Source organism: Tasmannia lanceolata, unplaced genomic scaffold (assembly GCF_043159265.1).
Source record: "Tasmannia lanceolata isolate RefF3 unplaced genomic scaffold, GAP_Taslan_0.1 ptg000018l, whole genome shotgun sequence".
NCBI classification, from domain to species: domain Eukaryota; kingdom Viridiplantae; phylum Streptophyta; class Magnoliopsida; order Canellales; family Winteraceae; genus Tasmannia; species Tasmannia lanceolata.
This window is the reverse complement of record NW_027518695.1, coordinates 19,994,625-20,020,961: the sequence shown is the minus strand read 5'-3', so window position 1 is coordinate 20,020,961 and position 26,337 is coordinate 19,994,625. Positions and strand designations below refer to the sequence as shown.

Below are 26,337 nucleotides of genomic sequence, written 5' to 3'. Positions count from 1 at the left end.
TCTTGATTCTCAAGTCTCAACATAGATACATAAAAGAATGGTCGAGGCTCTTACAACAACAACACTCTCGTTTCTTTGCTTCCATCCATGGAATTCCAATTCCTCTCCTCTCCTCTTCTCTTCACCTTCCTACTCTTATTCTTTATGCTGATGAAGATAGGAAACAGATCAAAAACCCAAAACCCAGTTCCAAAATTGCCTCCAGGGCCATGGAATCTCCCAATCATAGGTAGCCTTCACCACTTGCTAGGCTCACTTCCCCACCATTCCCTTCTAAGCTTAGCCAAAAAACATGGACCCCTTATTCACCTCAAGCTAGGCCAGGTCTCCACCATTGTAATCTCCTCTCCTGAATTTGCTAAAGAAATCATGAAGACCCATGATCAAAACTTCTCAAACAGACCTCTTTTGTTCCTTTCACAAATCTCCATGTACAATCAAAGGGACATCGTCTTTGCTCCATACAGCGCCTACTGGAGACAACTTCGAAAGATTTGCATTCTTGAACTCTTAAGTGCAAAGCGTGTCCAATCTTTCCGTCATGTGAGGGAGGAGGAGGTAATGTTACATAAATTTCAAAATATAATTAATTATTATGTAAAAATATAAAAAATGTTTTGATTTAAAAGATACTTATTATTTTATGAAAGGGCATTTTTTATTATTAAAAAATGACTTATTTTAATTGAAGTAGAATTTTCATGCAAAATGGGAGTTTTTATATGGTGTAAGCCCTTATAGTCCCGTATTTTACAAAAGGTACTGTACGGACCACACTATATGATGATCCAAACTGTCCATGTTATGGGCCACAATGTAAATAGGTTGTGCCCAAAAAATAATTTCCATAGGATGATCTAGCCCTTCGATCTATAGAGGAACTGCATATTATGGAAGCCTATATAGATCAGAGGGCTGATCATCCTATGAAATGATTTTTTGGGCCCTACCTATTTATGTTGTGGTCCATCACATGGACGGTTTGGATCATCATATAGTGTGGTCCGTACGATACTTTTTGAAAAATACGGGACTACAAGGGCTTACACCATATAAAATCTCACGAAATGGTATCTTCATGTCTTTTGATTTTCTATAAAAGAAGGGGTTGGTCATTTCAAAATGATCATAAAAATTAATGGCATAGGATTCTGACTTTGTGTTCTTCCTTGTCCATTTCTGTTACATCTAAGTTTGGCATACTGGGTCACTATTGAACTTGGACTGCTGTCCATGATCGATAGTAGGGCTGCACATGGTTTGGTCTGGTGAGGTTTAGTGAGGTTTTTTTTATCCGAACCGATCCCATCGGTTTGGAGAAAATCCAAACTGTAACCGAACCAATGGGGGTATAACCAAACCAAACCAGACCGATTTTGACCGCTTCGGTTCACAATTTATCCGATTTTTTGTTCAACTTTAATACATATCCAAATCAAGTACTTAAATAAGTTTCTCTATAAAAAAAAAGGTTTATCTATCCAAATCTGCGATCGACTTTAGAACATATCCAAATCAAGTCATTAACATAAATACACAGTCATAAATAATCTTAATACAAATAAAGTAACTCAATCCAACCATCAACCTGCATCCTTTCTCCTCAAATCCATCAACTTGCATTTATATCTAGGGTTGATACCCTTAGGGTGACTTCAATGATAGAATTATCCCTAGAATACCCAAAATGATAAAAATGCCCTCTAATAAGAACACAAAAGAAAGGAGGTGCAATTTTGAGTTAAGGTGGGGCGGCCAAAAATGGGCGTCTACAGAGGGTGGCCAAAATAGGGTGTCTACAGTTTCCCATCGGTTCGGTTCATTTTCGGATTAAAACTCAAAAACCATCAACCGAACCGATGTGATCAATCGGTTCGGTAAAAGTCTTAACCGTGACAGAACCAATGCCTAGAAAAACCGAACCGGCATTTCCACAGTTTGACCATTCATTATACTAATTTGTTCCAACAGGTATCAAATCTCATGCAATCCATTTCTTCCGCGAATGAATCTACAGTTAACCTCTCAAAGATGCTTATGACCTTGAGCACAAATATAACTTCGAGGGCTGCCTTTGGCAACAAGGGTGGAGACCATGAAAGATTCATATCGGCACTGAAGGAATCATTGGAATTCTCAGGGGGTTTCAATGTTGCCGATTTATTCCCATCTTTGAAATTTGTCAGTGTGATTTCGGGATCAAAGTACAGATTAGAGAGGCTTCATCGGATGTTCGATGGGGCCCTAAATGATATCATCCAAGAACACAAAGAAAGTAAGATGAGGAAGACTAAGCAGGGGAATCATGAAGTTGAGGATTTGGTTGATGTTCTTCTTCGACTTCAAGAGCATGGAGAGCTTGAATTTCCTCTCGAAATGGACAACATAAAAGCTGTTATCCTGGTATGTAATTTTTCCAAGGCAAATTATCTGGTTTACATGCCCACTTTTTTTTTTTTTTTTTTTTTCAATTTACCTGTATGGTCAAAGCTGCATTCGGGGCTTTAACCATAGGCTTTAAAGCCCTAACTGCAGCTTTGACCATAGGCTATGTTTAACTGTTTTCGATTGAGAATCAATTGTTAGTGCAAAACCTGATTATTGGGCTCAAATTTATGTTTAATTTCGAGAACAATAATCAGTGTGGGACTCACAATCTGTTCCCAAAATCCAAAACAAATAGAGCTAAGTGTTTCCAAGTGTTCATTTGCTGGACTCCACCATGGATAGGCCAATAATTCAAAAACTTGCAAACTCGAATCTACTCGAAAGTGAGTCCTGTCAAAAGTGGGCTGGGTCTAGTCAACTATTAAACAAATGATTATTATTGATTCAATAAAACTAGAGCACATTTACCTACTAATGTATAGAGATTTTACACATACATCTAGATTTTCTTACAATATTTTAATGTGAAGAAGATATAAATCCGAGAGGTTAGGAACATTTTAGACCGATTAGGAGGTCATATTTTAAAAGATTATTGGTTTTTAATTAGGAAAGATCATGTCCAAAAACATCAAAGTGTAATGTGAGAACTGATTTTACTTTAGAAAATAAACTCACATGTAATGTGAGAAATCATCGATAAATGTCAACATGTAATTCATACCTCTGATGGAAGATGCTCTTACTTTTCCAAAAACATCAAAGTGTACTAGGTTGACTGGTTTTTTGCTTGAAACGTTGAGTCAGTTTAAGGAAGTTGATATGCCTTTTCATATTGACACCTAGAACACAACGTCTCATGTCGAACCTCTGGATCAGGAAGTGATGCGAGGTAAAATGCTTGTAGGGGCTAATATACTAATTGAATGCACAAGTTTCAATTAATAGGGCAATTCGTGAAAGGAAGGCTCAGGTAGTAAAAGGATCCCGATGAATGAGTTTTTTTTTTTCTAGTCGGCCGACTCGAGAACCTTCTCTAGTCTGCCGACCAAAAAACACAGTGGTCCCACATTATTTGGATAATCCAAAACATTCATTTGATAGGGCCTAGCATAGATAGGGTGTGCCCAAAAAATCAGCTGCATAGGATCGATCATCCTAACCCTTTGATTTGTGGAGGTTAAAAATGGACAGATTTGTGGCGTTTATAAGCGTCCATTTTAACCTCCATAAATCGAAGGGTTAGGATGATCCTATGGAGATGATTTTTTAGGCACGTCCTATCTATGTCAGGGCCCATCAAATGAATGCTTAGGATCATCAAAACAACGTGAGCTCACTATGTTTTTAACCTCCACTGTCTATTTTTAACCTCCACAAATCGAAGGGCTAGGATGATCCTATGGAACTGATTTTTTGGGCACAACCTATCTATGCCAGGCCCATCAAATGAATGCTTTGGATCATCCAAAAAACATGGGCCCACTGTGTTCTTGGTTGGCGGACTAGAGGAGGTTCTCCCGGCCGACTAGAAAAATTTTCCATATATATATATATATATATATATATATATATATATATATATATATATATATATATATATATATATATATGAGGAAAATGATTGTGAGCTTGAAGCTCATATAGCTTATATGAGCTTGAGGGCCAAATACAAATCTGCCCATTTTTGCCCTCCGCTTTTCGAGGCGTTAGGATGATCCAATGGAGCTGATTTTTGGTACACACCCTATCTATGATGGGGCCTTGCAAATGAATGGTTTGGATCACCACAAAAAATGTGGGACTCATGTGTTTGGGCCCTCAAGCTCATATAAGCTATATGAGCTTCAAGCTCACAATCATTTTCCTCTATATATATATATATATATATATATATATATATATATATATATATATATATATATATATAACTCAATTGGAACTTGAGTGGAGATTTGAGTTGCAAATCCACTACAGCATTTATCAATAGTAACTCAATTTGGCAACACTTCCATTCATGAATTCAGCTAGTTGTAGGAATTAATGGCAGATAAAGATTATACTCTTCCGTGCACGAAATAGAGGAGAAAACAGTAAAGGAAACTCACGAATTATGTAAAAGTACCAGCAACTTGCAAAACAAATCAGCTGAATCTCCTTCTTCAGTAGATACAATCCTAGGCCTTAGATGGAACTTGGTATGGGGACGCCCAGGCATAGATCCGATGGACCCCTTGCAAATCAAGGATCAAAGACTTGATGAGCGTAAAGAATGAAACTTGAAATTTAAGCTCAAAATATTCATCCCTTAGGTGAAATGTCAAAGAAATCCCTCTTTTGCAGGAGGCTCCCCTGCAAAATGAAATGTGGGATCTAAAATCCCTTCCTTTCAATTCAATTTTCAAAATCGAAGGTCTAATTACAATTTGGTGGGAAATGAGACTATTTATACCTGATTACAAGATAAAATGACACTAATACCCTATCTAATATCAAATGACCAAAATAACACGAGTGATGGTGAAATAACCAAAGTACCCCTACTTAAACCAAAATACATAAATGACTTGAAAATGCTCAGAAAAACTATACTACCACTAGACTAATACATCAAATGAAAAAAGCTCCTACACTAACGAGCATGAAAGGGCCAGTGTAGAGATTCCAAGGTATGCTTCTGCATCAGGAAGTCTCTTCAGTAGTTGTCTTTTCATAATCACCTTGAGCTTTGTATACCCAAACTGTTCTAGTCTCACATTCGATAGATAAGTAGGTTGTTCTTTAAGGTTCTTTGTACATACGCATCATGAGCCGACATCACATAGAGCGAGTCTACTCTTCTTCCTTCCATAAGAGAAGTAGCCAAAAATATGCACCTCCTTGTAGATCTACGTATCGTTGAGGCCAAAAATAACATAATTTCCATCTCTTGTCAATTGAGATACTAACATTATGTTCCTCTTCATGTCTGGAACAAGGAAAATGCCCTTGAGTAAATCATGCTCTTCACTGGATTGGGAAATGTTACCTATGTGGGTAGTAGGCAATTTTGCATTGTTTGTAGTAACAACCACATGTCCGCCATTGTAGTCTTTTTCAAAATCTTTTGCAAATCCTCGATCATGTATTCAAACATCCAAAATCAATTATCCAATCTTTGGCATAGTCTATTTTGTCACCTTTCTCTATGTCCGCTAAACTGGCGACATCCACAACTTCTGTGCTCATAAGATTAGCTTCGCAAGCATCGGCTTGTTCTTCCCCGATAGAGAAAAAGAACTACACTCCTCATCATTATCATTTTTTTGGGTATCTTTAGATCATGCAGTGTTACCTTCTTCATTCCTTTTCTTTAGTGCCGATAATTTCTGAAAAAGTGGACTGGCTTACCACAATTATAGTGGTCTATCTTCGTTCTGAGTTCCAAGTTTGTTTCTCAGGCCCACGATTATTTGAGGCTTGATTAGAACTTCGGCTTACTTTTCTTATTCTTTCTTGAGTTAGAATTGTGAGACTTGCTTCCTCGGCCAGTTAAGAGAACCTCCTCGTACTCTTTTATCATTGACCCAACCATCTATTTGGCTAGACGTACTCTCTCGATTCACTAACAGACTCTCCAGTTCAAGTAGCTTCGGTTGAGTTGTCCATCCTTGGATTGTTATGGTGAAACCACTATGTTCAGATTTCTATCCTTCAATTATTATCCTCCACATCTATGTCTCCGCAATTCTAGACTCTTTGTCGAGTTGTGATATTTCACTGCATATCTTTGTTACCTTCACAAAATACTTGGGAATCGTCATGTTTTCTTATGATATGAAGCCTAACTTGTTTTCAAGCATCGACAACCTTGCGTCATTTTTGTTTTAAACAAAGTGGCAAATATGTACCTTGTTTCCTTTGGAGTCTTAGGCTCTCGAATATGATCGAACAAATCATTCTAAATGGTAGTTTTCAACACAAACATGGCTTTGCCGACTTTGATCTTCCACTTCCTCAAAACTTCTGTAGTTTCTATACCTACATTGGGAGAAATCATTTTCGCACCATTCACTATCTCACATAGATCTTTCTCCTGGATATAAGATTCTATGCAAGACTTCCAATATTGATAATTTGTGCTATTCAACTTCTCAATCCCGTTGACCGGATTGGAGAAATCCATCTCCTTGATCTAGCTTATGACGAATGGCAAGCTTGAATTCGGGCCCTGAGTCTACAACTTCTACATCTTATCCCTAAGCGAAGACGTGTTGAATCTCATCCCTGGAGGCTGGATCTTTCTTCGATCAGCTATGTACAACAACCCCTGGCTAGCTTTAATCGAATACGTACACCAATCCCTGACCGGCTTTGATTACCTATGTACATCAGTCTCTGAGTAGCTTCGATCAGCTACATACAACAATCCCTGACCGGTGACACTGGTACCACTTGTTGAAAAAGAAATAAAAGCAAAAGAAAAAATCAAGAAGAAAACACAAATCATAAGAAGATAAAAAGTTTTATCTATGAATGTTTCAAATTTAAAGAGTAAAATTTCAAGCAAAAGAAGAAATCAAGAAGAAAGCACAAATCAAAAGGGATAAAAAGTTTTATCTTTGAATATTTCAAATTTAAAGAGTAAAGTTTCTCTCTCCTTTTGTTTAGTGTTTTTTGTTCTTGATTTCTTCAACAAACAATCCAACATTCTTTCTTTCGAACCATCAATATCACCTACTCTTATGATAGATCATTTTGTCCCCGTAAGAATATGTTATCGTCCAAATAATCGGCCTCATTACTTCCCAAGCTATGTGTAATGCTTTTGAAGGAATGTATGCAACCAAAACACGAGTTTGTGTCTAACAACTTTGCAATCTCTTAAGAAAGGTGCTTTCTCTATTGATGAATACCTTCAACGGGAGAAGACAATCATCGCCGGCAATTTTTTTGCAATTGGCCAACCTCTCAATAAATTTGACATTATTCTTCAATTTCTCCTTGGTCTCGGATCCAACTACAGAACTTTCATCACATGTTCTCACGCATGACCATTCACCTAGTGCTTGCCATTTCCCTTTCCAACAGCTGATCAATTCATCAATTTTACTTCAAACATTCCTACCTACATGACCTATTTGGTAAAGAAGTCTATATGACTAGGTCTTCTATATTTGTCAACTCCTGACATGCAATAATTGTTCAATTGTTTGCCACATTAAGTAAACCTTGTATGGCCTATAACAGGCTCCTATAACATGCTCTAAGGATATGTTTCAGGATATTCATTACTTACCTTGAATATTTTCATTTCAAGGGATCCACACCTCTCTATTCATATACAGTAAAGATAGTCTTCATATTTTTGTTCTAATCTATGCGAATATCGGATGACATCCTACTAACAAGCAATTATACACAAGTCATTTCTACCTTACTAGTCACTTTTCGTCAAGCTTTCGCCATTAAATCAAATTAGCACTGTTTAGGGATCTTACATATAGAATCATAATTGTTTGGATTATACAGGTCTGTTGACACCTCTATTAATAAAGCATTGGTTAAAAAAGGATAATTATTTGTTTAAAGGCCTTGGGTGGTTTGTTTTAAATGGGTGTATTTTAACTATTTATTCGCTTCACAGGACATGTTCGCGGCCGGGATTGAGACCTCATCAACTGTCATGGAATGGGCTATGGTAGAGCTAATGAGAAACCCTAGTGTAATGGACAAAGCACAGGCAGAGGTAAGAAAGGTTCTCAAAGGAAAGGAGAGGATAACAGAGAGTGAAATTGATGAATTGATCTACTTAAAACTAGTTATTAAGGAGACAATGAGATTGTGGCCTCCTGTTCCATTGCTAGTTCCTAGAGAATCAAGTGAGAGATGTGAAATCAATGGATATGAGATACCCAAGAAGACAAGGGTTCTTGTGAATGCATGGGCAATAGGAAGAGATCCAAGAAACTGGGAGAACCCTGAAGAGTTTTACCCAGAGAGGTTTTCCAATAATTCTATTGATTTCAAGGGTCAACACTTTGAATTTATCCCATTTGGGGCTGGAAGGAGGGGTTGCCCTGGTATGTTGTTTGGGCTAGCCAGCACTGAGTTAGCCCTTGCCAACCTCCTCTGTTACTTTGATTGGAAACTTCCTAATGGGATGAAAGGTGAGGATTTGGACATGACAGAGGCCTTTAGCCTTACTCTCGCAAGAAAGTCTAGCCTAAAGTTAATTGCAACCCCTCATTTTCCCATTATTTGTGATTCATGAGTAGTTTATTTGATAAGAAATCATGTTATATTATGACAAATAAAACAGGAAAAGTACTTTGAATTCCTGTGCTAAGTACAAGAAATGATTCCTATGTGTATTTTCTATATTCACTTTAGAAGAATGGACAATGCAAGTTTTATATGATAAAGAGGTTATCTGCAATTTTTTGGATCACATACTAAAAAATCAAAGCAAGCAGAGACAAGTTGATGCATGCGAAGAATCACAATTATATTAAATATTTATAATAAGTTCTTATTTTTTAGTCATTTCGAGTTTGGAATAAATTATATATTTATGTATATAAATAAACCCTACTGTATATAATAAGTTCTTATCTTTTTATTTTGAAAGGCTAAAGATTATGCTGGCTATAAAGCAAGTAGAGGAAGGGAGAAAAAAAAGGAAAACCCCTTAAAAACGGGTATGAAAAAGCTACAGCGGGGAGTTTGTTGTGGAAGTGAAAGGAGAAGATTTTGGGTAACTTTTGGCGCAGAAAGCATTTGATTTCTCCCTCCTCCACCTTCCCATTTTTTCGATCTTAAACTATCTGGAGTTGACGAAGAAAAACATTATAATCATGCTTAGGAATGAGAAAATATCCTTTTGTTTTATTACCACCACTAGTTTACTTAATCTCTCTAGGCTTGATGCCACAGAGGAGAGAACTAGAGCTTATACTAGGTGGCCTGAGATAGATGAGCTAGCCAAATGTTATAATGGCCTCTAGGCCCATTGTGAGAACATCATGGTCAAGCTACTGCCAAACATATCTCAATGACTGTTAAGGAGATTTTTGGAGAACATAAGAGAGCGGGAAGGGAAATTGTCATGGAAGACGTCACATCCACTGATGAAGAAAGGCAGACCTGTACTAAGTGTGATATCATTCTTCCTTAAATTGTAGACTACACCCCCCTGATTTTTCAATATGTACAAGGTAGACCCCTCTTTTGAAACACTATAAATGCTAAGTAAGATCTCGTCTCTAGTAGGTCGACGAGAGAACCTTCTATAGTCTGCCGACCAAAAACAGGCCCACATTGTTTGGATGATCCAACGCATTCATTTGATGGGCCTTGACATAGATAGGGTGTGCCCAAAAAATAGCTCCATAGGATCATCCTAACCCTTCAATTTGTGGACGGAACATGAACTGAGAGGTTCTACCTTATACACATTAAAAAGTCACGGCGTGTAGTTGATGAGTTTGAAACTACATGGTTACCGTTCAATGTGTCAAAATGTTAAGGGGGTGTAACTGTATTTTTCCCATCAAACTCAATTTCATGTGGTCTTGCTTCATTTACTGAATCTTTCAATCAATTTGGCCATGTGTGGCAGCTAGGAATTGTTAGACCAAAAATCGGTAACAGGTACAGCAGTGGCGTAAGAGCTGAGAGCGAGCGACGAGGGAGGTTGAGTATGAGTCCTGCGGTGAGTGCTTAGTCCTGCACAAGGCAAGCGAGGTCAGAAGACCAGACCGGGTTTTACTCCGGACAGGCCCTTCGACACTCAAGTCAGTATGAGCAGGAGTGAAGGGGAGATGTCTTAAGAGTTTAGGGAGAGAAGGGATTTTCGCATTACCTATCAGTCTGAGCTTTAGTCCCCTATTTATAGGGAAAATCTGTTGAGGTGTCCTGGACAGGTGTCCAGGACAGGTGGCGGCCTGTGAGAGGCTGGATCTCACCTACTCTGAACAGGTGGCAGCCTGTGAGAGGCTGAGTCTCACCTACTCTGGGACAGGTGGCAGCCTGTGAGAGGCTGGGTCTCACCTACTTTGGGACAGGTGGCAGCCTGTGAGAGGCTGGATCTCACCTACTCTGAACAGGTGGCAGCCTGTGAGAGGCTGAGTCTCACCTACTCTGGGACAGGTGGCAGCCTGTGAGAGGCTGAGTCTCACCTACTCTGGGACAGGTGGCAGCCTGTGAGAGGCTGGTGTTTTCACACCCCATCAGTTGCCCCCCAGTTTTCCAAGTCATTGAAGGACTTGGGAAAGTGTGATCACTCGTTTTTCTGGATGGGGAGACGTTGTTCGGGGGTGAATCGAAGAATTTAGCACGGAGTCCGGAGTTCGCAGTCCGGATTTCGGAGTTCGGAGTTCGCAGTCCGGCGTCCGGAGTACGGCTTCAACCGGACTGGCTCCTGGCGCAACACAGAGTCAAATATCCAGTCCGGAGTTCGCAGTCCGGAGTCCGGAGTTGGGAGTTCGCAGTCCGGAGTACGGCTTCAACCGGACTGGCTCCTGGCGCAACACAGAGTCAAATATCCAGTCCGGAGTTCGCAGTCCGGAGTCCGGAGTTGGGAGTTCGCAGTCCGGAGTACGGCTTCAACCGGACTGGCTCCTGGCGCAACACAGAGTCAAATATCCAGTCCGGAGTTCGCAGTCCGGAGTCCGGAGTTGGGAGTTCGCAGTCCGGAGTACGGCTTCAACCGGACTGGCTCCTGGCGCAACACAGAGTCAAATATCCAGTCCGGAGTTCGCAGTCCGGAGTCCGGAGTTGGGAGTTCGCAGTCCGGAGTACGGCTTCAACCGGACTGGCTCCTAATGCTTCATAGAACGCGTTATATCCAGTACGGTTTTTTCCGGACTGAATTTTGTCTTCTAGCGGCCAGTTCGGTGCGGACCGGACTGATTTTTGTCGTCTTGTGAGAACGCGTTATATCCAGTACGGTTTTTCCGGACTGAATTTTGTCTTCTAGCGGCCAGTTCGGTGCGGACCGGACTGATTTTTGTCGTTTTGTGAGAACGCGTTATATCCAGTACGGTTTTTTCCGGACTGAATTTTGTCTTCTAGCGGCCAGTTCGGTGCGGACCGGACTGATTTTTGTCGTCTTGTGAGAACGCGTTATATCCAGTACGGTTTTTTCCGGACTGAATTTTGTCTTCTAGCGGCCAGTTCGGTGCGGACCGGACTGATTTTTGTCGTCTTGTGAGAACGCGTTATATCCAGTACGGTTTTTTTCCGGACTGAATGCCGAGTGCGGAGTGCGGAGTGCGGAGTGCGGAGTGCGGAGTGCGGAGATCCATCTTTGGGACGTGAATGTTTACGCGCGTGCTTGATCGTATTGATGGTGGGAGAATGTGTCCGTCATAAATAGGGGACACGTGGCGCAATCCGGATGGCCTCGAGATGCGTGCATCGCATTTATTACCCCACCGCCTCTGAAAAACTATATAAGGAGGTTTACCCCCCTTCACTTTTTACTTTTTACCTTTCATCTTTTTTCTCTTCTTGCTCTGGGAGTTTCCACTTCTCAGTTCGCAGCTCGCAGTCCGCAGATCGCAGATCGCAGTTCGCAGCCCGTAGCTCGCAGTCGCGTTCCAAGATCTTTTAAGAGCTCCACTCACCGGTATTCCTCTCAGCCCTTCCTTTTACTATGTCTGATAGTACTTCCGATTCCGAGTCCGGTACGGGGTCCTCCACTAGCAGTATTTCGGAGTTTAGGATGCCTCAGGAGCCTTTTTTGGCTAGTCCGTCTGATAGGATAGACCTTGTAGATAGTGACGACGGAGGGGATAGGGATGAAGTGATCTTAGATCTGAATGCCACTCCACCCTTGACTGGCAGTCTCCCGCGAGCAGGAGGGAGTGTTGAGAGCGACGTTGCTGAAGCGTCCACAACATTCCTTCCTGGCCGGGCCGTGGAGGTGATCGCTAGAGCGCGGATGGATGCCGATCCAAAATACAACTTGCGAGCTCTAGTCGAGGAGAACTACCTCACCAGGTCTATGCTGGGAGATATCAGGGATAAATACTGTGTGCCCCCGAGATTTGAGCTGAGGGCAGCTATAGAGGGAGACAGAGCCTGCAACGAGAGCCAGGATCTCTGTATTTATGAGGAGTCACTGAGGGCAGGACTCCGATTTCCGTTGCACCCCTTTTTCTCAGCGGTGCTGCGATACTACGGACTAGCCCCGGCCCAGGTAGCTCCGAACTCATGGAGATTATTAGTTGGGTTTTTATACCTCGTCCACGGTCGGTTAGAGAGGAGCGTGACTTTGTCACTGTTCCGTGCTTGTGCACACCTGAAGAAGCATAAAAAAGGGGGCTGGATCTACATTAGCCAGCGCCCTGAACGGAAGATAATCACTGGCATTCCTTCGTCGATTCACTCGTGGAAGAACAGATTCTTCTATGTTGTGGATCAGGAGGCCAGTGAGCCCTGGTCCGTCCCTCTAGTGTGGGACACTCCAGATACCTCAAAACTGAGTCGAAAGCCGCTCCTCGAAGGTGAGGACAGTATAACATTCGCCTTGATGCGGAAGGAGATTGAGCAATCGGGCCTCATCCGTTGTAAGGAGTTTTCTGAAGAGGTGATTCTGGTCGGGCTGGGCGTGAGTGCCGCGACTACAGAACGTATGTAGCTAGACTTGTCTATGCAATCTGTTTATTTTTTTATATACTTGCTTCTGACCGTTGGCTGCTCATTTGTCTTGCAGAGATGAAGAAACAATCAACCGTCGAGAAAATCAGGCAGGGAGCTCAACCGCGGGCACAAGAAGGTGCTCAACAGGCGCAGCAGGAGCGCCAGAAGAGAAAAGCGACTGTGCTGGGGAGTCCGGCCCCGTCACAGGGCATTCCTCCCCCATCCCAGAGGCCCAAGACTAAGGTGAAGCTAGTAGGCCCCTTTGCTCAGGGCGGTGGCTCTTCTAAGTCCGGTGGTGCTTCTACCGGAGCCGGTTCTGGGGCTCGCCCTCCTGCGGGGATTAGTGAGCAAGTCTTTCGACCCAATTGGGCCGTTCTGAAGGATGACACTGCCTTAGGCGAGAGCCGGGTAGCAGCAGAGCTTATGAGCAAGTGTTTGCTGCAGAAGGACAAGCAACAGGTCCTTTACGAGCCGCCAGCTACAGGAGAGGAGGCTGTGTTGTCCTCCGCTTACCAGGTAAGGAAGTAGTGCTTTGATTTGCTAACTTTCTGCCCATTTCTTCCTTTCACCATACTGATGCCTGTTTCTCTGTTCTTTCTTCAGATCTTGCTATACTATAATGACCTCAAGGAGAAGAGTAAGAGCTTCTCCCAAGCCATTACTTCATCTGAAGAGGTGAACGGAAAGTTGGCCGCTGAGGTGCAGGAGCTTCAAACGAGCATTGGGCGAATAGAGGAGGAGAAGAAGTTGTTAAAAGAAGATCTGGCCGCAGAGAAGAGGAAACTGGCCAAGGCTGCTGAAGCCATGGAGGCTCAAAGAGGAAGGGCCACTGACAGGCAGGAGAAGGCAGTAAAAGAGGCCACAGAGGCAAAGGAGGCTGAACTTTTCAGCCTGTCGAGCGAGGCTTACAGTCTTGGATACTACGACTGCCTCCAGGAGCTCCAGGCCTGCAATCCAAATCTATTGATGCAGAACATGACTCTCCCTGCCAGGCCGAAGATTACTGATGAGGAGCCAGATACTCCTGCTGATACTCCTGCTGACATCACCTCTCTTCCAGATGCTTAGAGATTTTTTTTTTTTTGTTTTGTCTTTGTTTTGACCTCTTTTTGTAATGGTCCTTGAGACCCTACAGCTTTTACCAGCATGTTTAAAGTAAATTTTGTAATGGCCCTCGAGGCCCCACATATTCTGATCAATGAAATTTGTCTGTCTCTGATACTTCTCAGCTGAGTGATTTGCTTGACTTTGTCTTTTTATTTTGATAACCTGTGAGTGAGGCCGTTGATGGTCGAATTGCGACGAACTGGTCTTTTAACAAGTACCCAAGTTTTGTGAACTGGGTTTCCAGTGAGTACCCAAGTTTTGTGAACTGGGTTTCCAGTGCGTACCCAAGTTTAAGAACTGGGTTTCCAGTGAGTACCCAAGTTTTGTGAACTGGGTTTCCAATGAGTACCCAAGTTTTGTAAACTGGGTTTCCAGTGCGTACCCAAGTTTAAGAACGGGGTTTCCAGTGAGTACCCAAGTTTTGTGAACTGGGTTTCCAATGCGTACCCAAGTTTAAGAACTGGGTTTCCAGTGAGTACCCAAGTTTTGTGAACTGGGTTTCCAGTGCGTACCCAAGTTTAAGAACTGGGTTTCCAGTGAGTACCCAAGTTTTGTGAACTGGGTTTCCAGTGCGTACCCAAGTTTAAGAACTGGGTTTCCAGTGAGTACCCAAGTTTTGTGAACTGGGTTTCCAGTGCGTACCCAAGTTTAAGAACTGGGTTTCCAATGAGTACCCAAGTTTTGCGAACTGGGTTTCCAGTGCGTACCCAAGTTTAAGAACTGGGTTTCCAGATATAAAAATGACACTGAATTTGCAAGAAGATTATTTATTCATAATAACAAATATACAAATTTACAAGATCACCTTTTCACGCCGGATAATTCGACTACTGATAATATTTCCTGAGGTTTTTGGAGTTCCATGCATGAGGTAATAGGTGCTCCTCCAGTGTCTCTAGCCTGTAGCTTCCTGGCCGGATAACTTCCTTCACTCGATAGGGTCCCTCCCAAGTTGGGGAAAGTTTCCCTACTTTCGTCGGCTGGGAGACGGCTGCCTTTCTCAGGACCAGATCCCCTGTCCTGAATTCTCTGGGGCGGATTTTGGAGTCGTGATAATTCGACACCTTCTGCTTATAAGCGGCGACCCGGATTCGAGATTCCTCCCGGATTTCTTCTAATAAGTCGAGGTTGGCGCGGAGTCCGTCGCTGTTCAGTTGCTCATGGAAACTGATGACTCTGGGAGATGGGGTGCCTATATCAACAGGTATCACGGCTTCAGTTCCAAAAGAGAGGTTGAATGGTGATTCACCAGTCGTCGTGCGAGGAGTGGTGCGGTAAGCCCACAGAACATGGTAGAGCTCATCTGCCCATCGGCCAGCCTTTTCATCCAGCCTTTTCTTTATCCCTTGAAGCAAGATCCTATTGGTTACTTCTGTTTGCCCATTGGTCTGGGGGTGAGCAACCGAAGTGAATCTCTGTTCAATCTTTAGGTCAGAGCAGAACTTCCGAAAGTTCCGGCAGTCGAACTGTTTGCCGTTATCTGTGATTAAGGCACGGGGAATCCCAAATCTGCAGACCACTGCCTTCCAGAAGAAATTCTGTATATTCTGCTCAGTGATCTGGGCTAGAGGTTCTGCCTCCACCCACTTGGTGAAGTAGTCGATTGCCACTACTACGAATATGCGCTTTCCGGAAGCCGGTGGAAAAGGACCAAGAATGTCCATCCCCCATACTGCAAAAGGGAGTGGACTGATAATTGGGGCCATCGCCACAGCGGGCTGGTGGATGGTGGGGGAGAATTTCTGGCACCTCTCGCACTTTTTAACCAAATTCAGCGCGTCTTGTCGTATGGTGGGCCAATACAATCCTCTGAGGAGTACCTTGATCGCCAGGGCTTTGCCCCCCAGATGTTCTCCGCAGATTCCTTCATGAGTCTCTTGCAATGCGTACGCGGCGTTACTTGGTCCCAGACACTTCAGGTACGGGAGAGTGTAGGACCTTTTATACAAAATGTCACCGCTGAGGGAGAATCGGGCGGCTCTCTGTATCACCTTACGGGCTTCCTTCTTATCTTCGGGAAGTTTCGCGTCCCGTAAGTAATGAATGATCTCATCCATCCAGCACGGCTCGTTCTCCACCTGCATTATATCTGCGGCTTCCCTTTCGATGCTAGATCTTTGTAGAAATTCCATACGTATGCTTCCAAGAGTGGTGTATCCAGAAGCAGCCAGCTTCGACAGTACATCTGCTTTGGCATTTTCTGTCCGCGGTATTCTGATGACCTCGAAACTGGCAAACCGGCTGGAGAGTTGATGAACCTTAGCAAGATACTTAACCATACGCTCATCTCGGGCTTCGTAGACCCCTTGGATCTGATTTGCTACCAGCTGTGAGTCGCAGTATGCTTTTAATTTCCGGGCGCCGGTCTGAATTGCTAGGTTCATTCCGGCAAGGAGGGCTTCATATTCTGCCTCATTGTTGGACGCACGGAATCCGAATCTCAGAGCATAATCCGCAGTGAACTCCTCAGGCCCAGTGAGGATGAGGCCTGCTCCACAGCCGTTTTTATTTGAAGAACCGTCGACATATACTTCCCAAGTTGGTGTGCTGGTCATGGAGTCCTGCTCTGCCAGGGGTTGCAAGATTTCTGTCTGAGTTTCTGCTATGCATTCGTCAGGAACCGCTTTCTCTGCAACTGGGAGTTGTACCGTTTCAGGGTCGGCGACTTGCTGGGGGATGGTGCACTCCGCTACGAAATCTGCCAGTACTTGGGCCTTGATGGCTGGCCTTGGAGCGTACTGGATGTCGAACTCGCTCAGCTCTACGGCCCATTTCACAAGTCGTCCGGAGATATCTGGTCGATGGAGTACTTGCCGGAGCGGCTGGTCAGTCAAGACCTTTACAGTATGAGCTTGAAAGTACGGTCTTAATTTTCTTGCAGCCATTACCAGCGCGTAAGCCAATTTCTCGACCCGCTGGTACCTTGTTTCTGCGTCGTGAAGAACCTTGCTGACATAATAGATTGGTTTTTGCTGGCGGTGCTCCTCGCGGACGAGGACAGCTGCCAGTGCCGTGGAGCTAACGGAGAGATATAGAAATAATTCCTCACCTGGCTCCGGCTTTGTTAATAATGGCGGGGAGGACAGATACCTTTTCAGCTCGTCGAAGGCAATCTGGCATTCTTCCGTCCAGGGCGCAGTTTTGAGGCCCTTAACCGCACTGAAAAAAGGCAGGCATCTCTCCGCCGATTTGGAGATGAAGCGACCCAGCGCCGCTATCATTCCCGTGAGCCGCTGAACTTCTCTGATGGTTCTTGGGGCGGTAAGCTCTACCACAGCTCTGATCTTCTCGGGATTTGCTTCTATCCCTCGCTGACTCACCATGAATCCCAAGAACTTCCCCGAACTGACACCAAAGGTGCACTTGGTGGGGTTGAGTTTCATGTTGTGCTTCTTGAGGACCTGAAATGTTTCTCTGAGATCAGACACGTGGTCCTGTGCGCTTCGACTTTTGACCAGCATATCATCCACATACACTTCCATATTTCGGCCGATCTGGTTCTGAAAAAGTCTGTTCACCAGCCTTTGATAAGTAGCTCCGGCGTTTTTGAGGCCGAAGGGCATGACTCGGTAGCAATAAGTCCCTTGATCTGTGACGAATGAGGTCTTTGGTATATCCGATTCGTACATCCTGATCTGGTTATATCCGGAGAAGGCGTCCATGAAGCTCAACAGTTCATGACCCGCTGTGGCGTCGATGAGCTGATCGATCTTCGGGAGCGGGTAACTGTCCTTGGGACAAGCCTTATTCAGATCAGTAAAATCGACGCAGGTTCTCCACTTTCCATTAGTCTTCTTGACTAGGACTACATTTGCTAGCCAGTCCGGATATCGAATCTCGCGAATGAAGTCAGCCTTCAGAAGCCTCTCCACTTCTTCTTTTATTGCCTGTCGCCTTTCAAAAGCAAAGTGTCTCCTTTTCTGTTTCACCGGTCTGCAGGTTGAATCGACACCAAGCCTATGAGTGCTGATCTCTGGATCGATGCCGGGCATATCGGCAGGAACCCATGCAAAGACATCTGCATTGCCCTGGAGAAACTCGGTGAGTTGATGTTGAATGCTACTACTAAGGGAGGAACCGATCAGAGCGACTTTCTCACCGTCCTCCGGGCACAGTGGGATGGAGAGTAGGTCCTTAGCGGGTTGAGTACCCCTGAGTTCGTCCCTTACATCAAGCAGTTCGATTGGCAGTGATTCCACTGCGTTTTTACCTTTCAGTGCCATTGCATAGCACTCCCTTGATTGAGGCTGATCTCCGCGAACTTCCCCCACACCATTAGGGGTTATGAATTTCATTTTTTGGTGGTAGGCTGAGGCGACTGCTCGGATCAGATTCTGGCCAGGCCGTCCCAAGATAGCATTATAGACCGAGGTGGCCTTCACTACCAGGAAGTTAACCATGGCGAATGCTTGACGAGGTGGGTCTCCGACAAGAACGGGGAGCTCAATCTGCCCCACTACTTTCACGACCTCTCCAGAGAAGCCGAACAAATCTGAGTTCGCCGGCCTTAGACGGTCGTCGCCTATCATCATTTTCTCGAAGGCATGGTAGTATAGAATATCCGCTGAGCTCCCGTTGTCCACAAGAATTTTCTTTACCTCCCAGTTGGCAACGAGCATGGTTAACACCAATGCATCGTCGTGGGGCAAAATAAGGCTGTCCAGATCTGCGTCTGAGAAGGAGATCTCATTCTCCGTTCTTGACTTTTTGCTGGTTGTGTGAACGGCGTTAACTTGCCGTGCATATGCTTTTCGAGCAGCAGAGGAGGTGCCCCCGGCGGCTGGTCCGCCCATGATTGTATTGATAACCCCCCTTGGTTGAGATCGGGGTGCCTCAGGCTGCGCGTCGGTGACCTGAGAAGTCTTATCCTGAGGAGGGGGCTGCGGTGATCTTCGAGGGCTACGGCCCTGGGGACTCTTTCCTTTGCGCCCTTGGGTGCGGCCGTCATTCTGGATGTATTTTTTCAAATAACCCCGGCTGATCAGCTGCTCAATTTCTCCCTTGAGCTGCCAGCAATCCTCTGTGTCATGGCCGTGGTCCTTGTGGAACCGACAGTACTTTGAAGGATCTCTTCTGTTTCCTTTGGAGATCATTCTGGGCGGCCACTTCACAAACTCCTCCTCACTGATCGCTGCCAGTATGTGCTTTCTAGAGGTATTGAGAGGTGTGAAGTTCTCTTCTCTTCTCTGAGGGGGTGGAGACTTCTCTTTCCTGGGAGGTTTATCCTCCCTACGCTGTTTAGGCAGATTCTTCTCTTCAGAGGTTATCCTCCGGTTTGAATTAAGAGCTGCCAGTGTTTCTTCCACTGTTATGTACTCTTCTGCCCCGGCCATGAGATCCGCCAGTGAGTGCGGATTTTGCCGAGCCACCGCTCGACGGAAATCATCAGATCTTGCACCGGTGAGGAGTGCGTTCATAGCCGCTGAGGGATCTAAATTGGGCACCTGTAGTGCCTCCCTGTTGAAGCGGCGGACGAACACCTTCAGGGGCTCATTGTCTTCCTGTCGCAAGGCCATCAGGGAGGCTGTTGTTTTCTTTGGCCTGCGGCTGCTCATGAAGTGGCGGACGAGGTCCTCTCCAAAATCGTCGAAATTGTTGATGGAGTTTGGTTTGATCCTGGAGTACCAGTCTCTTGCCGCGCCAGTGAGCGTCGTTGGGAAGGCTCTGCAGATGAAGCCGTCGGAGGCGCCGTGGAGGAGCATCATTGTTCTAAATGTTTCCAGATGATCCACGGGATCGGTAGTGCCGTCGTACTGAGGGACGGCAGGCATCTTAAATCCTCTGGGTGCTGGAGCACTCAGGACATCCTTAGTGAATGGCGTTCTGCTTGAGAACGCTCTAGAGGCGGGCCGGCTCTGATCCTTCGCCAATTCCTCTATCCGGTGGTTCATCTCCTCCATTCTCTGTAGCAGCGGATCCGTTCTGCGGTCTGGGGACCTGATTCTTCCCACAAATGGGCTTGCCGCAGAACCGGACTGACTTTCCGGACTCCTACGACGAGGTCGAGATTTTGCCGGTGGCAAACGATCTTCGTGAGGCCGGCGCCTCTGCGTGGAGCGAGACCGCGATCTTTCGCGGTGATGAGGTTCTGTCTGGGCGTGCCTCACTATGGGGCGATAAACTTGTCTAGCGGAGTGATGAGTTCTGCCCTCCCCGTGACGTGATGACTCTCCCCTGTGGACTCCTTGGGCAGATCGCGGGGCCTCTGGAAGAGGTGGAGGGGGTGCTTGAAGTAGTTGTTGGTACTGACCAACAAGAGCCGTCATCTGCTGGAAGAGGGCTTGGACTTGCTCCGAGGTGGGCACGGGATTGTGATGCTCCGAGCGAGAAAGGCTTTGGTCGGCAGAAGCTGCCACTACCATCGAGGCGATTCGACCACTCCGGGTCCTGCGAGGTAGCGCGGCTTGGTCGTTCTGCGCAGAAGCTAATCGCGCACTCTTGCGCCCTGCCATTTTGTAAGTGAGATGTAAGAACAGCTTTTAGTTCTTGGTCCCACGGATGGCGCCAATCTGTTAGACCAAAAATCGGTAACAGGTACAGCAGTGGCGTAAGAGCTGAGAGCGAGCGACGAGGGAGGTTGAGTATGAGTCCTGCGGTGAGTGCTTAGTCCTGCACAAGGCAAGCGAGGTCAGAAGACCAGACCGGGTTTTACTCCGGACAGGCCCTTCGACACTCAAGTCAGTATGAGCAGGAGTGAAGGGGAGATGTCTTAAGAGTTTAGGGAGAGAAGGGATTTTCGCATTACCTATCAGTCTGAGCTTTAGTCCCCTATTTATAGGGAAAATCTGTTGAGGTGTCCTGGACAGGTGTCCAGGACAGGTGGCGGCCTGTGAGAGGCTGGATCTCACCTACTCTGAACAGGTGGCAGCCTGTGAGAGGCTGAGTCTCACCTACTCTGGGACAGGTGGCAGCCTGTGAGAGGCTGGGTCTCACCTACTTTGGGACAGGTGGCAGCCTGTGAGAGGCTGGATCTCACCTACTCTGAACAGGTGGCAGCCTGTGAGAGGCTGAGTCTCACCTACTCTGGGACAGGTGGCAGCCTGTGAGAGGCTGAGTCTCACCTACTCTGGGACAGGTGGCAGCCTGTGAGAGGCTGGTGTTTTCACACCCCATCAGGAATTATTTTTTATGATAAATTAGTATCTCTAAGTGGTGAGAAAGGGGTAGGGTGGGTGGGAGGAGAGAATTATACCTCAACATCAAATTTAGAAGCTCAATTGTCTGAACCATCGTCAAATTCCCCGACTAAAACCCTAATCCTTGATGGGAATTAAGTGAAAGAAATTGCTGAGAAATTGTGTAAAAAAAAAACATTTTTCAAAGAAAAGAAAAGAAATCTAAAACTCTTTTATTAAAAAATGCATTCATAGAAAGATACAAGTTTGAAATGCATCTTGTGACTAAAAGCATGGAAATAAAGAAAGATCAGAAATAGAAACACATGTCAAGGAATTTAAAATATCGGTTAACTTGAAAATCAGAAAATAGATACGAAAACTCGAAGAGAGAGAGAGAGAGAGAGAAGAAGAAGAAATCTATTTGATAATGAGAGAGAGAGAGAGAGTCTGTTTGTATATGCTAAAAATCATAAAATTCCATTTTAATTTAATTGATTCCGTTTGTAGATGCTAAAAGAACCTAAAATTCTGTTTTTATTAATTACCATGGATTGATTCAATGGAAAAAATCCTAATCGAAATGATGAACAGAGAGGAAGAAAGAAAACCTGAACAAAAAACTTGAGCTTCTTCTTCTAGCTCATGGAGATGGAGGGCTGAAGCGAGGGAAGGAAAGGAAAAAGGACTCCACGCATGGGTTGGCCATACAGTACACGTCTTTGGAGTTGGGAGAGTGAGAGAGACGCGTCGAGGTCAAAAGGCCACATATTAGCCATTGATTGTGACAGAGGGGTGTAGTTATCAAATAGGTAAAAAATATCACTGACGGAAGGATAAGTTCTAAGCTACACAAAACAGTCCTATATAAGAGGAAAAATCCCAAAGACTGGATCAAATATTTATGCTTGCCACCTATATGTCCAAATGACAATAACAGGCACTGCATCACTCTATTCAAAAAAAATTGTCCTCGAGCTTTTATTCAACTCACTAATTTAAGGCTCCTTGCAGGTGAACAAATTTCCGGAGAAAAATAGGGGCTCGTTTGGATAACCCTTGGATTTGGATTTGGAGGTGAATTTGGATTTTTAGATTTTTAAATCTAAATTCGGCGTTTGGCAAGCCTTGATGACATCTGGATTTGGATTTGAGTGAAATCCACAAGATTTACAAATTCCTCATATTAGTGTAATTTCGGATTTATAAATCCTTCTTGCGAGAGGTTATTTATAAATCTAAATCTGACCTGTAAGGGGTTAAAATGACCAAAATATACGAAAAAGTGTTTAAATGACTTAAGTACCCACATGACATTAAAAACTGATCAAAATACATCGTATTAGATAAAATGACTAGAAAAACCCCAAGTCAGGCAAAATGAACGAAATACTCCTATACCAGGTAAAAATGACAAAATACCCCCGAGTATTGCAAAATGACTAAAACACCCTTATGACATAAAAATGATCAAAATAACCTCATATAGGGTAAAATGACTAGAAGACCCCAATATCATAGAAAATTACTAAAATACCCCTAGATCAAGTAAAAATGACCTATGGCTCATAAAAAATGACTAAAATGACTAAAAATACCATCATGAGATAAAAATGATAAAATACGCCATATTAGGTAAAATGACTAGAAATACCCCTATACCAGGTAAAAATGACAAAATACCCCTGAGTCATGCAAAATGACTAAAATACTCTTATGACATAAAAATGATCAAAATAACCTCATATAGGGTAAAATGACTAAAATACCCCAAGATCATGAAAAATTATCGAAATACCCCTATATCAATTAAAAATGACCTATGGCTCCTGAAAATGACTAAAAATACCTTCATGTGATAGAAATAATAAAAATACACCATATTAAGTAAAATGACTAGAATACCCCCGGGTCATGCAAAATGACCGGAATACACCTATACCAGGCGAAAATAACCAAATACCTTGAGTCATGGAAAATGACTAAAACACCCTTATGACATAAAAAATGATCACAATACCTCCATGTAGGGTAATGACTAGAATACCCCTGGCTCATGAAAAATGGCTGAAATGCCCCTATATCAAATGTTTTAGGGCTTTTTGGTTTTGTTAGATTTTAAATTCAAATCTAAAGAGCATCCAAACAAAAAAAAATTAATTTAGATTTGAAATCCAAATCTACACATGGTTATCCAAACGGCATTATTTATAAATCTGTGAATTTTAAAATTCTTGATTTCAAATCCATGGATTTTGGAAATCCAAATTCACCCTTAAATCCAAACCCAAGGGGTACCCAAACGGGCCCTAAGGGTATTTTACAATCGATTCAAAGTGATTAAATTAAGGGAAAATTCTCAAAAAATTGTGATTTTTATCTGGAAATCTCAAAAATGAGTAGAGTTGGCTAATTTCTCAAAAAGGGGTGAAACGCATCCCAAGGAGTGTTTTAGGACAAAAATGCCCTTATGTTGCCTTTCCCTCCAAGAAAGTAAGCAACAAATCCCAATGCATTTCACCTACCAATTTGACTTTTTTACCTTCTTCCCACGTCAAAATCAAACTCCATTGGCTGTTGTAAAAATCCCAAACGAAATTCCATTGCAAAGAGGTGAAACTCCCCTCTCCTAAAATGTAGATTTTATTGCATCTTTTATTTTTCTTTGCCTTTCAAACCTAAGCTTCTCAAGTAGGTCCACTGTGATACATTTGCATACATTTAACATGTTCCTTACACTGCTATGGTGTATTGTCATCATCTTGTTTACTTGTTAGGGATTTGTTATGGTTGTGTTAGGCATTTGTTATTGTCATCATCCTCTTTCCAATGCTATGGTGTATTGTCATAATCTCTCTATCTCTCTATTGCCCTCCATGTTTCTATTTAGAGTAAACCAGGATGAAACTCATGTCTATACAATTACAACCATTATTTAAATGTGTAGAAGCAATATTTTGTTCTCGGAACCACTGTTGATATTTGGGAACCAGTATTTAAACACTCAGAAGCAGCAATTATACATAGGAACCACTATTTACCACTATGTAGTGGTTCCGAGGTATAAATAGTGGTTTTCGAGGTATAAATAGGTGTTCCGAGGTATAGATAGTGGTTCAAGAGTAGAAATATTGCTTCACACAATATACCTTGGAACCATGTAGTGGTTCCAAGGTATAAATAGTGGTTCCAAAGTATAAATAGTGGTTCCAGAGTAGAAATATTGCTTTAGACAATCTAATATTACTTCAGTGGATGTCAAAGTTGCAATGAATTTATGAACAATGGGTTAAATAGTTGTCTAAACAATCAGATCTTATCGTGGTTCATAGTTTAGATGGCCTAATACGTGTTCCGTTCTGAGAGTTTAAATTGTGAGATTGAAATAGTTATGCAATCAAAATCACTATAAAAAGTGAGAATGACTGTATTTATTTGATTTTAAATACTCAAACCACTAATTAGACCTAGGAACCACTACTTTTACCTAGGAACCACTATTTACCAGTATTTAGTGGTTCCAAGGTATAAATAGTGGTTCCAAGGTAGAAATATTGCTTCACACAATCTAATATTACTTCAGTTGATGTCAAAGTTGCAATGAATGTATGAACAATGGGGTAAATAGTTATCTAAATAGTCAAATCTTATCGTGGTTCATAGTTTAGATGGCCTAATACTTGTTCGGTTCCGAGAGTTTAAATTGTAAGATTGAAATAGTTATGCAATCAAAACCACTATAAAAAGTGAAAATAACTGTATTTGTTGGATTTTAAACACTCGGAACCACTAATTAGACCTAGGAACCACTAATTATACCTAGGAACCACTAATTTTTACCTAGGAACCACTATTTACTAGTATTTAATGGTTCCAAGGTATAAATAGTGGTTCCAAGGTAGAAATATTGTTTCTCTCAATCTAATATTACTTCAGTGGAAGTCAAAGTTGCAATGAATGTATGAACAATGGGCTAAATAGTTGTCTAAATAGTCAGATCTTATAGTGGTTCATAGTTCAGATGGCCTAATACTTGTTCCGTTCCGAGAGTTTAAATTGTGAGATTGAAATAGTTATGCAATCAAAACCACTATAAAAAGTGAGAATGATTGTATTTATTGGATTTTAAACACTCGCAACCACTAATTATACCTAGGAACTACTAATTATACCTAGGAACCACTAATTTTACCTAGGAACCACTATTTACTAGTATTTAGTGGTTTCAAGGTATAAAAAGTAGTTCCAAGGTAGAAATATTGCTTCACACAATCTAATATTACTTCAGTGGATGTCAAAGTTGCAATGAATGTATGAACAATGGGTTAAATAGTTGTCTAAACAGTTAGATTTTATAATGGTACATAGTTTAAATAGCCTAATACTTGTTCCATTCCGAGAGTTTAAATTGTGGTATTGAAATAGTTATGCAGTCAAAATCACTATAAACAGTGAGAATGACTATATTTATTGGATTTTAAACACTCGGAACCACTAATTATACCTAGGAACCACTAATTATACCTTTTCACATGTTTTACACCTGTCTGACGGAATGGTGGAAAGGTCGACCTGTAATTGGTCTTCCTACCTGTTTGGTCAAATGGTGAAAAGGTCGACCTACATCAAGGCAAATTCCCACGTGTTTGTACATATGCTATAAAGGTCGACCTATTATGGCAAATTCGCACATGTTTGCGAAGAATGTAAAAAGGTCGACCTTCAGGTGTGACCCGTACAATACTATTTGCTTTGTATTTCATTAGATCACCCTGTGGAAATAATTTTTTAGGCACAACCTATTTGCATTGTGGCTTATCTAATGGACGGTTTGGATCATCCTATGGTGTGGTATGAGTGGGGCCTACGTTGTTCAAAGATGGTGGGCCCAACAGAAACCGTTGGTGGAATGGTGGGCCCATCTTTGCACAACGTAGGCCCCACCCATACCATACTATAGGATGATCCAAACCGTCCATTAGATGGGCCATAAACGTAAATAGGTTGCGTCCCAAAATATCATTTCGATAGGCTGATCCTAGCCCTTCGATCTAAATAGAAACTACATCTTATGTAACCTCTATAGATTGTAGGGTTGTGA

At 43.0% G+C, this 26,337-nt stretch overlaps 2 protein-coding genes and 1 long non-coding RNA gene across 3 annotated transcripts in view; 2 read left to right on the top strand and 1 right to left on the bottom strand.

Moving 5' to 3' along the window:
* LOC143849397 (uncharacterized) overlaps nucleotides 1-22,041 on the bottom strand; it is an 81,739-nt gene extending 59,698 nt beyond the window's left edge. The window contains exons 1-3 of the long non-coding RNA XR_013235663.1: nucleotides 21,848-22,041; nucleotides 4,497-4,621; nucleotides 3,113-3,258 (exon numbers count right to left, since the gene is read on the bottom strand). This is a non-coding gene — a long non-coding RNA (uncharacterized LOC143849397). The remainder of the gene's footprint in view (nucleotides 1-3,112; nucleotides 3,259-4,496; nucleotides 4,622-21,847) is intronic.
* LOC143849392 (desmethyl-deoxy-podophyllotoxin synthase-like) lies at nucleotides 41-8,806 on the top strand. The gene is made up of 3 exons (XM_077358400.1): nucleotides 41-558; nucleotides 1,972-2,403; nucleotides 8,015-8,806. The coding sequence occupies exons 1-3, from the start codon at nucleotides 88-90 to the stop codon at nucleotides 8,639-8,641; spliced, it is 1,530 nt and encodes a 509-aa protein (XP_077214515.1). The 5' UTR covers nucleotides 41-87; the 3' UTR covers nucleotides 8,642-8,806.
* On the top strand, nucleotides 13,044-14,338 carry LOC143849396 (uncharacterized). The gene is made up of 2 exons (XM_077358404.1): nucleotides 13,044-13,530; nucleotides 13,618-14,338. Exons 1-2 carry the CDS (start codon nucleotides 13,090-13,092, stop codon nucleotides 14,080-14,082), a joined length of 906 nt encoding a protein of 301 aa, XP_077214519.1. The 5' UTR covers nucleotides 13,044-13,089; the 3' UTR covers nucleotides 14,083-14,338.
* Nucleotides 22,042-26,337: the final 4,296 nt, after the last annotated feature.